This window comes from Heloderma suspectum, chromosome 1 (genome assembly GCF_057233095.1).
Source record: "Heloderma suspectum isolate Gila_16-S chromosome 1, 16-S_ref, whole genome shotgun sequence".
Taxonomy (NCBI): domain Eukaryota; kingdom Metazoa; phylum Chordata; class Lepidosauria; order Squamata; family Helodermatidae; genus Heloderma; species Heloderma suspectum.
The window spans coordinates 49,440,070-49,455,394 of NC_139458.1; the positions used below are offsets into that span (position 1 = coordinate 49,440,070).

A 15,325-nucleotide genomic window follows, 5' to 3' on the forward strand; every position below is an offset into this window, starting at 1 on the left:
GCATCTAGACTGCTGACCAGAACATCTTGTAAAAAAAACCATATAACACCAGTTTTAAAGGAATTGCACTGGCTGCCAGTATGCTTCTGGTCAGAATTAACAGTTTTGGTGATGACATTTAAAGCTCCAAGGGGCTTGCGACCTCAATATTTGAGGGATCATTTCTCCCTATATATGCCTGCCCAAGGACTGAGATCTGTTGGAGGGGCCCTTCTCTGCATCCCACCGGTGTGAGACATATGCTATGGTGGGACATGGGAGAAGGTTTTCTCTGCTGTGGCACCCCAGTTGTCGAATGCCCTCCCCTTGGAGACCCAATTGGTGCAGACATTGGTTTCATTTCGGCACCAAGTAAAAACATGGCTTTTAACCAAAGCCTTTGAGGTCTAAATGCATTCCCTAAAGTAGCACACCATTTTAACTGTTTTATTGTTTTAGATTTTTATTGGTATTAGGTTGTTTAATGTTTAATATGTTTTAGCTGTTTAAATTACTTACTGTTTTATACTGTTTAAATTGATTTTATCTGTATGCCACCCTGAGTTCTTAATTATATAGGGTGGGATATAAATGTTTTAAATAATAAATAAAATGTGCACTGAACCCATTAGTGCCTTGCCTGTTGTGTGGAGTAGCTTGGGAACTGGCACAGACACAGGTCATGCACTGAATCCACCTGCATGACAGTCTGAAGAATTGCTATCTGAACACACCCTTACTTAAATAATCAAGTGTCTTGTGGCACCTTCAAGACTAAAAGACTAATTACAGCATAAACTATTGTGGACTAGGGTTCACTTCAATGAAACTTCCGTCAGCACAGCCCTTCCGTCCACAGAAGACAGATCTTGGATCCAACCCACCATTTTTATTCCATGCTTCCTCCCACGAGTTCATAGCAGCCTTCTACGAACACAACAACCCTGAGAGGTAGGTTAGGCTGAAAGATAGGGCACAATGATATGCATGTTTAGACAGAAAAAAGTCCTGTAACTCCCAGCATGGCTGCCTGGGGCATGCTGGGAGTTGTAGGACTTTTTTCTGCTAAACATATATAGGATAGTGCCCTTATTTGCTCAAAGCCACCAAGTGAGATTTGGACCTGGCTTTCCCACATCCAAGCTCAGTGCACATTACACATGGATTAGCACCACAGGGATAAATACTAGAACTCTCAGTCAGCAAAGGGTTACTCCAGGGACAAGCTTCCAAGAAATCTGCCAGCAAGTGAAGGGTTACTACTTCAGGGACACATACACACCCGGGCACACACGCAGTATATCTTGGCCAAATACACACAGTGTTTATGGTTCAGGGATATCCTCTTGAGAACTACCTGTAAGTGAAGGGTTAACACTGCACAGGGGAATATGCAGTAATAGGTGCGGTTTTCTTTTCAGCCCTCAATAAAAAGACATTTTCTCTCTCAACCAGTCTGGACAGGTGAGAAATTGGAAAGGACTGGAGCCTGTGCTTCCGAGTGACACAAAGCAGAGTTGTTAGCACAGGCTTCTGTGTTTGTAAGCAAACTCCATCAAGGTTACTTAACTGCCTAATGTCAGGGTCCCCTGGTACCCAAATCTGTTTGCTGCTCATTTACATAGAGAGGCATAGACCTCCAGGACAACACTTGAGTTATTCAAAGTGATTCACAGAAAAAGACTAACCACAATGTACTTGGAAGAAGCATTCACCCATGCACAAGCTTTTGCAATACTGTTCCCCACCACCACCACCAATCAGTTTCCTTGATTATATAATTTCTCACCCTATCAGTCCTGATCCACATGGTTCTTAGGTATTCCAAGCCACCTCCCCACAACTCTGCCAATATGAAAGAATAGATTGGAGAGATGAACTTTAAGGGAGGAAACCATCTGTTCTTCTGCCTGATCCTGCAGTGAAATCATAGACCATGTTTGGGATATGACACCCATTATTTCCAAGGGAACACATTACAAGGTCATAAATAACACAGGACCAGTAGGTCACCAGTGCAGGCTGAAGTCTATGAGAGGAAAAACGTCTCTTAAAATGCAGCCGCCTATCATAGTAGCAAGCGAGGAGATCCTAACACATCCTATACATGGCAGTGGGTTTCACACAGCCTGAATCTTATACAATTGGGAGAGAATGCTGTATGGACTAGAATACAGATTATTTTTTTTTTAAGTGCTATGGAAGGGGATATAGTATACGTTATCATTTTTCTTTTTCTATTGCAGGCATAAGATGTGACTAAGAAATCCAGTTGTTTTGTTGCATCAACAGAATGATTTGGATCCCCTCAGGGTTGATTCAAATATTATGAAACTCCTACACATAGTCACTTCCAACTACAAAACTGCATGATTCCTATATGGGTTGTAACATGATGCTCTTATACACCTCTATGTAGGTGCCGCAATTTCCCTGTGTCACATGTTGCAGCCTAAACAAGAGTTGCACAGTTTTCTATAAGGTACAGAAATGTGATACAGGAATAGATGAGAATAGATATAGGGGAGCACATGATTAGTCCAAGTGAGATAGATATCAAGAGTGCGGTCTGAAGAGCCTGTAATGAAGATCTTAGTTTAAAAAAAAACAAACTAAAAAAGTATGTAGGAACAAAACATCTGAGCCAAAGAAATTGCTAGAGGCTAATTCCTGGATCCCCTTCATGGATCACTGCCTTGTTGTGGCGAAGGGGCTTGCGTAACTCAGTGAAGCCATAAGCTATGCCGTGCAGGGCCACCCAAGACAGACAGGTCATGGCAGAAAGTTCTGACAAAATGTGGTCCACTGGAGAAGGAAATGGCAACCCACGCCAGTATTCTTGCCAAGAAAACCCCATGGAAAGTATCACAAGGCTAAAAGAGATGACGCCGGAAGATGAGCCCCTCAGGTCGGAAGGTGTCCAATATACTACTGGGGAAGAGCAGAGGGAATTTCCAAGTAGTGCCAGAAAGAGTGAAGCGGCTGGGCCAAAGCCGAAAGGACACTCAGCTCTGGATGTGTCTGGTGGTGAAAAGAAAATCCGATGCTGTAAAGAACAATATTGTTTAGGAACCTGGAATGTCAGATCAATGAATCAAGGTAAGCTGGAGGTGGTCAAACATAAGATGGCAAGACTGAACATCGACATCTTGGGAATCAGTGAACTCAAATGGACAGGCATGGGCGAATTTAATTCAGGTGACCATCATATCTACTACTGCGGGCAAGAATCCCTTAGAAGAAATGGAGTAGCATTCATAGTCAACAAAAGGGTGGGAAAAGCAGTACTGGGGTACAATCTCAAAAACGATAGAATCATCTCAGTATGAATCCAGGGCAAACCATTCAACATCACAGTAATTCAAGTCTATGCCCCAACCACTGATGCCGAAGAAGCTGAGGTTGATCGGTTCTATGAAGACCTACAACACCTTCTAGAACTAACACCAAAAAAAGATGTCCTCTTCATCATAGGGGATTGGAATGCTAAAGTAGGAAGTCAAGAAATCACCAGGATAACAGGCAGGCATGGCCTTGGTGTACAAAATGAAACAGGACAAAAACTAATAGAGTTTTGCCAAGAGAACACGCTGATCATAGCAAACACTCTTTTCCAACAGCACAAGAGGCGACTCTACACATGGACATCACCAGATGGTCAATATCAAAATCAGATTGATTATGTCCTTTGCAGCCAAAGATGGAGAAGCTCCATACAGTCAGTAAAAACAAGACCTGGAGCTGACTGTGGCTCAGATCATGAGCTTCTTGTTGCAAAATTTCGGCTTAAATTGAAACACGTAGGGAAAACCACTAAACCATTCAGGTATGACCTAAATCATATCCCTTATGAATATGCAGTGGAGGTGAGGAATAGATTTCAGGGATTAGACCTGATAGAGTGCCTGAGGAACTATGGACGGAGGTCCGTCACATTGTTCAGGAGGCAGCAACGAAATCCGTCCCAAAGAAAAAGAAATGCAAGAAAGCAAAGTGGCTGTCTGATGAGGCTTTACAATTAGCTCACGAAAGAAGGGAAGCGAAAAGCAAGGGAGAAGGGGGAAGATATATCCAACTGAATGCAGAGTTCCAGAGAATAGCAAGGAGAGACAAGAAGGCCTTCTTAAATGAACAATGCAAAGAAATCGAGGAAAACAACAGAATGGGAAAGACTAGAGATCTCTTCAAGAAAATTGGAGATCTCAAGGGAACGTTTTGTGCAAAGACGGGCATGTTAAAGGACAAAGAAGGCAGTGACCTAACAGAACCAGATGAGATCAAAAAGAGGTGGCAAGAATACACAGAAGAACTATACAGGAAAGATCTGAATGTCCCTGATAGCCATGATAGTGCGGTCACTGAACTTGAGCCGGACATCCTCGAGAGTGAAGTCAAGTGGGCCTTAGGAAGCATTAGTAACAACAAAGCTAGCGGAGATGACAGTATTCCAGCTGAGCTATTTAAAATCCTAAAAGATCATGCTGTTAAAGTGCTGCACTCAATATGCCAACAAATTTGGAGCACTCAACAGTGGCCACAAGACTGGAAAAGGTCAGTTTACATTCCAATTCCAAAGAAGGGCAACGCCAAAGAGTGTTCAAACTACCGCACAATTGCGCTCATTTCACATGCCAGCAAGGTGATGCTCAAAGTCCTACAAGCTAGGCTTCAGCAGTATGCGAACCGAGAACTACCGGAAGTACAAGCTGGGTTTCGAAGAGGCAGAGGAACTAGAGATAAAATTGCCAACATTCGCTGGATCATGGAGAAAGCAAGAGAATTCCAGAAAAACGTCTATTTCTGCTTCATTGACTACGCTAAAGCCTTTGATTGTATGGATCACAACAAACTGGCAAATTCTTAAAGTGATGGGAGTACCAGACCACCTTACCTGTCTCCTGAGAAACCTGTATGAGGGTCAAGAAGCAACTGTAAGAACCAGACATGGAACAACCGAGTGGTTCCAAATTGGGAAAGGAGTACGACAAGGCTGCATATTGTCACCCTGCTTATTTAACTTATATGCAGAGTACACCATGAGAAACGCCGGGTTGGATGAATCACAGGTCGGAATTAAGATTGCCGGGAGAAATATCAGCAACCTCCGATATGCAGACGTTACCACCCTAATGGCAGAAAGCGAAGAGGATCTAAAGAGCCTCTTGTTGAAGGTGAAAGAGGAGAGTGCAAAAGCTGGTTTGAAACTCAACATTAAAAAAAACGAAGGTCATGGCATCTGGCCCCATCACTTCCTGGCATATAGAAGGGGAAGAAATGGAAGCAGTTACAGATTTTACTTTCTTGGGCTCCAAGATCACCGCAGATGGTGACTGTAGCCATGAAATTAAAAGACGCTTGCTCCTTGGGAGGAAAGCTATGGCAAACCTAGACAGCATAGTAAGAAGCAGAGACATCACCTTGCTGACAAAGGTCCATCTAATCAAAGCTATGGCTTTCCCAGTAGTAATGTATGGCTGTGAGAGCTGGACTATAAGGAAGGCTGAGCGCCGAAGAATTGATGCTTTCGAACTGTGGTGCTGGAGAAGACTCTTACGAGTCCCCTGGACTGCAAGGAGGTCAAATCAGTCCTTCCTAAAGGAAATCAACCCTGAGTGCTCATTGGAAGGACAGATACTGAAGCTGAAGCTCAAATATTTTGGCCACCTAATGCGAAGAGAAAACTCTCTGGAAAAGACCCTTGATGCTGGGAAAGACTGAAGGCAAAAGGAGAAGGGGACGGCAGAGGATGAGATGGTTAGATAGCATCAGCGATGCAATGAATATGAACTTGAGCACGCTCCAGGAGAGAGTGCAGGACAGGAAGGCCTGGCGTGCTATGGTTCATGGGGTCACGAAGAGTCGGACACGACTGAACGACTGAACAACAAAATTCCTGGATGTTGATGCGCAAACTAATGTATAAAATAATGTCTTTTTAGGGCTGGTAAAATTGATATTTCCTAAGTGTACATTTTGTATTGGTTTGTACTGAATGTGTACATAACAACATCACTTATTTAGCTATCTATTTGGCAACATAAAATCTGTCTTACTTTGAAACTAGTTTTCACAGCTTTGTTCATATGCACTGACTCTTTACATTCTGGACGTTTTACCATGTGGGGAGTAACATGTTGGGTGACAATAATATACATGCAAATGTATGATTATTAAATATGAAAATGTGCTTTCTTGGTTGAGAAAACCAGAAGATAAATAATTTGATATTTCAAAAATTGGCTGTCAAGACTAGACTGAAGCAGTTGGATCATTTGACATTTATTTGTTCGTTCATTTAGAATTTCTTCCTGGACATTTGGCTCAGAGATCCATCAAGACAGCATGCAAAATACAATGTAAGAGTATATAAAATTATTATTATTATTATTATTATATTTATTTATATCCCGCCTTTTTCCCAATACTGGGACTCAATAATAAAAATGAATGATAAGGATCGAATGATAGGATAATCCAGATGAAAACCAATAATACACATAGTTCTACAATATAATCCTAAAAAGTTTAGCCAAAAATTTCAATCCAGCATGAGAACAGCAGCACAGGAGACTTGGGCTACAATCATATACCCACTTACCTGGGAGTAAGCCCCACTGGGTGCAATCGGACTGACTTCTGACTAGATATGTATAGGATTGTTCTGTTGATCATTGAAATACAATGAACCTCCATTCACTTCACATAGACTAACAGGCCTATTTTCCTTCAGCAAATTCAGCATGGTATAAATGTAACTATGTTCAACCAGTCTTATGATTTTAGGGGAGTAGCAACACTTTGCTGTTGGCACCTAGCTTCTTTGAAATGTCAATCATTGCACCTGGAATTCCTATACGTCAGCCCCTACAATGCCACTAAGAGTGCAATCCTATGCATGTCTACACAGAAGTAAGTCCCATTGAGTTCTTTCGGGCATATTCCCACGTAAGTGTATGTAGGATGACACCCTAAGGCTGAAATTCTATGAAGATTTACCTGAGAATAAACCCCATCTAACACAATGGGACACACGTCCAAGTAAGCATGCATGGAACTCTAGTGTAAGTTTGCCTTGACAGTTTACTGAGTTCCTACTACTTTTATTTTAGAACCAGTTGTCATACCATTCCATTTGGCCAAACATGGTAGGAAACTCCTCTTTCTCTATTAGGTCTACTCCTTATGTTCATATCCCAACAGGGCTGGCTTCAGGCTTTTCATGGCCCTTGGGCAAGACAACATCAATGGTTCCCCTCCTTTGGTGAGTTCACCTTCTCACTGCCATTGCCACTAGCTGCTATTGCCTTCTCATCATTGTCACCTCTTTCTCATCATTGCTACCACTTGCTTGCTTGACAGTCAGAGAGCCAGTGTGCAAGTAGGCAGTGGCATCTCCTGCTCCTCCTCACCACCACTGTTGACTGGGCCAGAGTGAGGCAGTTGAACAAGCAGGTTGCAATGGTGACGAGGAAGAGCTATGCCAAGGGGCTTTTGTTAGTGGGCCCCTGCTAGGGTGTGAGCTCTTGGCAGGTGCCCAGCCATCTGATGCCTGATGGCCAAGCTTCACTCCTGAAAGCTAAACTGCTCAACAGTAAAGTGGAAAGGAAGAGTTGTGTGATTTTAAATGATGAGCAGAGCATGCTGCGTGCATATTTGCATAGTTCCGATTGCTGGCAATATGCCATTGTACCTTCTGGGCATTTTGGAGGATTAAATCCAGTGGGTAAATGCTTCATTCTGCCCATTGAACCCAAAAGTCTCTTTTTCTTCCTTGCATTTTTGTGTTGAAAAGTTAATGAAAAGAGAGCAAAAAGGCTGCTGTTTATTTTCTCCCCACTAGAGCTGTGAGGGGAGTTCTTTGAGGTGGACAGTGCAACCACTGTGGCTTTGCAGCAGTGAGGGAGGTGAACCGGGAGCTGAGAGGTGAAGGTCCCTGTTTAACAGCTTTCCGTTTGTTTACCAAAAAAATATTATTCCATCATAAAAATTCCCAAAATAGTTCCCGTCTTGACAGACTGACTGGCAGCTGTCCAGCTCTGCAGGGCCTTGTTAAATTAAAGGAGACAGTAGAGCTAATCTGGTACCAAGAGTCCAGAGCCTGTACATTTTGGGAACTGTTACTGGATCAATTGCTGAGCAGCTTAGAGCATTTGGCCTGGGGTTGGCATAACTATCAGGCAAAGATTTCCACTCAGCATTGGTCAAACTTGAGTGAGTGATTGTTGGATTAACGTTTCCCCCACTAGGAGAAAGGAAACTGCCTTGTACTGAGGCAGATCATTGGTCCATCTAGCTCAGTATTGTCAACACTGACTGGCAGTGGCTCTCCAGGTTTTTAGGCAGGATTCATTCCTAGTCCTGTCTGGATATGCAGGGGATTGAACCTGGGACTTTCTGAATGCAAAGCAGGTGCTCTACCACTGAGCCACTGTACCTCCCCTTTTTGCTTAGCAGAAGAAATCATTCTTCTAACTACATGCTCTTATCCCTACATTGTGAGTTTTGGGGGTTTGGTCAAGAGAAGTTTAATGGGACTTGTTGTTCAGTCGTGTCCGACTCTTCGTGACCCCATGGACCATAGCACGCCAGGCCTTCCTGTCCTGCGCTCTCTCCCGGAGTGTGCTCAAGTCCATATTCATTGTATCGGTGATGCTATCTAGCCATCTCATCCTCTGCCGTCCCCTTCTCCTTTTGCCTTCAATCTTTCCCAGCATCAGGGTCTTTTCCAGAGAGTTTTCTCTTCGCATTAGGTGGCCAAAATATTGGAGCTTCAGCTTCAGTATCTGTCCTTCCAATGAGCACTCAGGGCTGATTTCCTTTAGGATGAACTGAATGGACCTCCTTGCAGTTCAGGGGACTCGTAAGAGTCTTCTCCAGCACCACAGTTCGAAAGCATCAATTCTTCGGCGCTCAGCCTTCCTTATAGTCCAGCTCTCACAGCCATACATTACTACTGGGAAAACCATAGCTTTGATTATGTGGACCTTTGTCGGCAAGGTGATGTCTCTGCTTCTTACTATGCTGTCTAGGTTTGCCATAGCTTTCCTCCCCAGGAGCAAGCATCTTTTAATTTCATGGCTACAGTCACCGTCTGCGGTGATCTTGGAGCCCAAGAAAATAAAATCTGTCACTGCTTCCATTTCTTCCCCTTCTATATGCCAGGAAGTGATGGGGCCAGATGCCATGATCTTAGTTTTTTTAATGTTGAGTTTCAAACCAGCTTTTGCACTCTCCTCTTTCACCCTCAACAAGAGGCTCTTGAGATCCTCTTCGCTTTCTGCCATTAGGGTGGTATTGTCTGCATATCGGAGGTTGTTGATAATTCTCCCGGCAATCTTAATTCCGACCTGTGATTCATCCAACCCGGCGTTTCCCATTATGTACTCTGCATATAAGTTCAATAAGCAGGGTGACAATATGCAGCCTTGTCGTACTCCTTTCCCAATTTTGAACCACTCGGTTGTTCCATGTCTGGTTCTTACAGTTGCTTCTTGACCCTCGTACAGGTTTCTCAGGAGACAGGTAAGGTGGTCTGGTACTCCCATCACTTTAAGAATTTGCCACAGTTTGTTGTGATCCACACAATCAAAGGCTTTAGCATAGTCAGTGAAGCAGAAATAGACGTTTTTCTGGAATTCGCTTGCTTTCTCCATGATCCAGCGAACGTTGGCGATTTGATCTCTAGTTCCTCTGCCTCTTCGAAACCCAGCTTGTACTTCCGTTAGTTCTCGGTTCGCATACTGCTGAAGCCTAGCTTGTAGGATTTTGAGCATCACCTTGCTGGCATGTGAAATGAGCGCAATTGTGCGGTAGTTTGAACACTCTTTGGCGTTGTCCTTCTTTGGAATTGGAATGTAAACTGACTTTTTCCAGTCTTGCGGCCATTGTTGAGTGTTCCAAATTTGTTGGCATATTGAATACAGCACTTTAACAGCATCATCTTTTAGGATTTTAAATAGCTTAGCTGGAATACTGTCATCTCCGCTAGCTTTGTTGTTACTAATGCTTCCTAAGGCCCACTTGACTTCACTCTCGAGGATGTCCGGCTCAAGTTCAGTGACCGCACTATCATGGCTATCAGGGACATTCAGATCTTTCCTGTATAGTTCTTCTGTGTATTCTTGCCACCTCTTCTTAATCTCATCTGCTTCTGTTACGTCCCTGCCTTCTTTGTCCTTTATCATGCCCGTCTTCGCACAAAACGTTCCCTTGAGATCTCCAATTTTCTTGAAGAGATCTCGTGTCTTTCCCATTCTGTTGTTTTCCTCGATTTCTTTGCATTGTTCATTTAAGAAGGCCTTCTTGTCTCTCCTTGCTATTCTCTGGAACTCTGCATTCAGTTGGATATATCTTCCCCCTTCTCCCTTGCTTTTCGCTTCCCTTCTTTCCTCAGCTACTTGTAAAGCCTCATCAGACAGCCACTTTGCTTTCTTGCATTTCTTTTTCTTTGGGACGGATTTCGTTGCTGCATCCTGAACAATGTTACGGACCTCCGTCCATAGTTCCTCAGGCACTCTGTCTATCAGGTCTAATCCCTTAAATCTATTCCTCATTTCCACTGTATATTCATAAGGGATATGATTTAGGTCATATCTGAATGGTTTAGTGGTTTTCCCTACGTGTTTCAATTTAAGCCGAAATTTTGCAACAAGAAGCTCATGATCTGAGCCACAGTCAGCTCCAGGTCTTGTTTTTACTGACTGTATAGAGCTTCTCCATCTTTGACTGGAAAGGACATAATCAATCTGATTTCGATATTGACCATCTGGTGATGTCCATGTGTAGAGTCGCCTCTTGTGCTGTTGGAAAAGAGTGTTTGCTATAATCAGCGTGTTCTCTTGGCAAAACTCTATTAGCTTTTGTCCTGCTTCATTTTGTACACCAAGGCCATGCCTGCCTGTTATCCCGGTGATTTCTTGACTTCCTACTTTAGCATTCCAATCCCCTATGATGAAGAGGACATCTTTTCTTGGTGTTAGTTCTAGAAGGTGTTGTAGGTCTTCATAGAACCGATCAACCTCAGCTTCTTCAGCATCAGTGGTTGGGGCATAGACCTGAATCACTGTGATGTTGAATGGCCTGCCCTGGATTCGTACTGAGAACATTCTATCATTTTTAAGATTGTACCCCAGTACTGCGTAGCCCTCTTAGTATGTTGTAGCAAAATCAACAAAGAGATGCAACTGATGGAGTTGTAGTTCACAAAAGCTTATTCCATAAGTTAGTCTTTAAGGTGCCACAAGACTCTGTAGTTTTGGGACCAGAAGGATTGCTTAAACTTCATGAGTTAGTGGTCAGAGGTCAAGCTTGCTTGGTGCATCTTTTGTTAAGTGTGATTGCTGGCTGATTGCTCCCCATAGCTTAGAAACAGCTGTATCTTCCTTGAGGGAGCTGAAGGGTGTAGAGGGCATACCTGCCTCACCCCACCCCAGATGATGTCAGCAAGATCCGTGTATGGAAGAGAAACAGTAGAAGCTGCAGTTTGGAATAAGAGGGAGAAAGAGATTGGGCTGATTCTCATGTCATGGTAAGCAAGTTGTGACCAAAAGCAGGTTGCCTGATGAAGGGATCTTGAGATCTCAAAAGCTTGCACATTTTTGGTGATCTTAGAATTAGCCTAATAAATGTATTATACTACAAGGATTTTGAATTTTTTCTTATGGCCAACATGGCTGCCTTTGTTTTTTGTTCAAACTTATTCCCTTATTCCCCTTTCCTACAGGGCCATCACTTCGCATTCCTGTGCTACTTGCTGCCACTTTATCCTCCTAATCCCATTGTTGACTATTCTTTTATGAAGTTTGTTCTTTCCCTTCTCATTTGTCTGTAAGGTGTGGCATCACCCAGAAATATTCTTGTAGTGTTGGGACTTGGGACAAATAGGATATCCTGCAAATGAAATGGAAATCTTGCCTGTTATCTTCTGTCCTCCATAGAGCTTTTCCTTAGTGAATCCATTGTGCTGTCAGGTTTTGCAAATTATCCTGCCTTGCCTGTTCTGTCCGCATTACTCTCCGCAGGCTCTGAGTCACCAAGTACTAAAGCAAGTAGTAAAAACTTTTATTTCAAGTCATCCCCTCATTCATATGTTTCCATTTGTAACTTCCCATAGATGAATGGGGGGTGGGGATCACCCTCAATATTGCAGTAACTTCCAGAATGCAGCATTCTACATTTGTCAAGTATACTTCTCCTTATACAGCTACAGAAAAAGAATAGCAGGCACGGGAAAAATACTTTACTAAACCATCCTTTTCAAGTTCAGTGTCTTTCATACATAACAAGATGCAATAAAAGACAGCAGGAAAGCCACAGGGCCAACACAGCACTGATTGTACAGAGAGGGGGGAACATAAGGGCAAGTTGAAACCCCTGGAGAAAAGATTGCAGTGAATGTCGGGGTAGTTGGGAAAAGGGGTTCTGCCAATCAAGGCCCTTGTTCAAATTGCTGGAAACCCCATCCCCTATCACTGAAGCAGGGGGCCTTCAATGGATCCATAAGGCTGTCCATCAAGCATCCTGCAGCCTAAGCTGCCTTTGAATAGGAATCTGTAGCCACCAAGACAATTGCATACTTCTTTTGGGGGGTAGGTCAAAGATGAAGCTCAGCCTCAAAGCTATGCAGTTCATATTTTTAAAATGTATTTAAAAGCATAATTCATGCATATATTTAAGCAAATTAATGTATGCAAATGAGCAACTCTGAATGCTGCACTCGTTCCTTTACCAACAAAACCTCTCCATGCAAACCTTCTTCTCCATGCAAACCTTCAGTGCAATCTCGATCTGTCCCCAACTTGGTGTCCTCTGATCTGTTGGACTACAACTTTCATCATCCCTAATGGCTGTGCTGATTGAGGATGGTGGAAGTTGTAATCTAACACATTTGGAGGGCACCAGGCCCGGGAAGACCTCTCAGTGCTCCTGCCACTCACCCATACGTAATTCTGTAGTTAAAATATGAGGGTTCTCAGGAGCAGGAGGGTTATGACTTTTTAATTTCATTGACTGGTGTTACTTTAAATCTGATCCTGCTGTTTTATGATTTTATATGTTTTTATATCAATTATATTTTGGTTTCACTATGTTCTTACGATAATTCTGAAAGCTACCTTGAGCGTACTAGCAGAATGGTGGCTTTATAAACACCATTCTGGGGTTTATTAAACATGAGAATAAAACAAAACAAATATATATATAATTTTAAATCTTTCCAGACAGTATGGTTTAGAAAGGCTCAGTTCTTATCTATGAGGCGCAAAGTTCCTGTTTTAAGTTTGAGCAATCCCAATGTGAATTCATTTTTGGCTGATGATTCTTTGAGGAGAGGGAAGGAAGATTTTTTTTAGGTTTCACTTCCTAGTCTACTGTGCCAGTGACACACTCTTTATCCCAGGGGCCAGAATTTATTTTCCAGTCCTGATGAGAAGGGAAGACTCTCACCCTGGTCACCACTCATCATCCATATCATGCCTCAGAGATTCCGCCAATGTTCTATATCTAGAATAAAAGCTCTGTTGCTGTAAAGCCGGGGGGGGGGGGGGGGATCAAGCAGCCTGCAAGTGTCTCCTCTGGCCAATAGTGGGGGCCCTGCTGCTGAAACTTGTTGCCATGGCAGCAAAAAAAAAAAGGCGGTTTGTTGCTGAATTTCAGTGGCAAATAGCAGTTGAGGCTTAAATGAAAAAAGCTAAATTTGTCCTTTTGCTTACTCTATCGTGGTTTGCTGTTGAAATTTGGTGTCACACTGCTGATTTTTCTACTGTAGCGGTACATCCCGCTGGGATAACCATCACCATAATGTGAGTCCAATGAATGCTGATACTCATTAATGAGATGCTAATGACAGGAATTCTCTCACATTTAACAAATACAGACCCATTTAGATTACTTAAGGCACAATTGATGCATGTTGAAACAGAAAAAAAGGCCTACAACTCCCAGCATGCCTCAGACAGAATGGCTGGTTGGGGCATGCTGGGAGTTGTAGGCCTTTTTTTCTGTCTCAACATGCATAGGATTGCGCCCTTTCTTTCACTTCCTACCTGATCCTTTTAACAAGAGATGCCAGGGATTAAATCTGGGTCCTTCCGCATGCAAAGCACATGCTCACTAATCACTGAGCTATGGTCCCTTTCCAAATGATTTTTCTCAGCATGGAATTTTTTTTGCTACTCTTCAAACAATTGTGTTAGACCTGCTTACCACTCTGCTTGTGCTCTTTCTCTCCAGAGCTCTCTGAATTCATCCTTTTGTTGCTACTGTAATGCAGCAAAGAATAATGTCTATTTGCTCTTGACTTTTGTTGTGGTTATCTGGGGCCAGGGGTTGGGAGGAAGATGCTTTATGTTGATGATTCAGATTTTTTGTTTCCTCAACAAAATGTTGGCCTAGTAAAGGCTGTCATGGCAAAGGTGTTGCCCTAGGCATGACCAAACCAAAGAAGTAGCACCTCCCCTTCCTAAGACTCAGCAGAAAGATGCATCTGTCTGCTCATACAAAAATGGTAATATTAGGCCTATGGAGTACTGATGGTTCACAGCAGCTTTCCTCAATCTGGTGCCCTCCAAATGTGTTGGACTGCAACTCCCATCATTCCCAGCCAGCATGGCCACAGGGTCGGGAAGGCTGCTTTACAGCAAGGGTCAGGGACCTTTTTCCTGTTGAGGCCTGCATTACCTCTGTAAAAATCTGTCACGGTCCACATTCCAGCAGTGGGCAGGGCAGATCCAAAGTGGGCATGGTTGTGGACAAAAGTGGATAGAGCTGGAACCAACACATGCGGCATTTGAAACCAGGCTGAGGTCTGCAGGTGCCTCTCAGGCCATAGGTTCCCCATCCTTGGTTTACAGATACTTCACTGTGCCTACAAAAGCCCAGGCCACAATAAACGAATTTGTCTTTAAGATGACACAGGTCTCTCTGTTGTTTTGGCTGCTACAGATTCATCAGCACACAGCTGCTCTTCTGGATCTGTGCATACATGTATTTACCAAAGTCACTGGAAACTAAAGGACAATCTGCTAAAGACAATCTATTAATATACTTTGTGGTAATAATTTTTGGAGCAATCCTGTGATGAGGTTACATCTGCTAGGTATAACATGATTGCTCCTAAATGCCCTTGCATCGGAGGAACACAATGCTATGCTGGCAGAGGAAAATGCCAATGTAGCAATATTTTATTTATGTATTTATTATAGATATTTATATCTCACCCTTCAAAAACCTTCTCTTACACTGCCAGGCATAACCCTTACGCTGCAAGACTTCATGCAAGGGGGAAACTGGGAGATAAGATGGTGGAGGAGTGGTAGTTAGTTAGAATGTTGTGCTCATTCAGGGATTG

At 43.1% G+C, this 15,325-nt stretch overlaps 1 protein-coding gene across 2 annotated transcripts in view; it reads left to right on the forward strand.

Moving 5' to 3' along the window:
* Positions 1-15,325, forward strand: part of LOC146357189 (uncharacterized) — a 48,837-nt gene that overhangs the window by 1,139 nt on the left and 32,373 nt on the right. For both annotated transcript variants that reach the window (XR_014786621.1, XM_084827081.1), the window contains one exon: positions 6,279-6,335. Coding sequence is in view for 1 of the 2 variants with exons in the window: in XM_084827081.1 (XP_084683207.1) it covers positions 6,279-6,335 (57 nt within the window). In the remaining variant the exon portion in view is untranslated. The remainder of the gene's footprint in view (positions 1-6,278; positions 6,336-15,325) is intronic.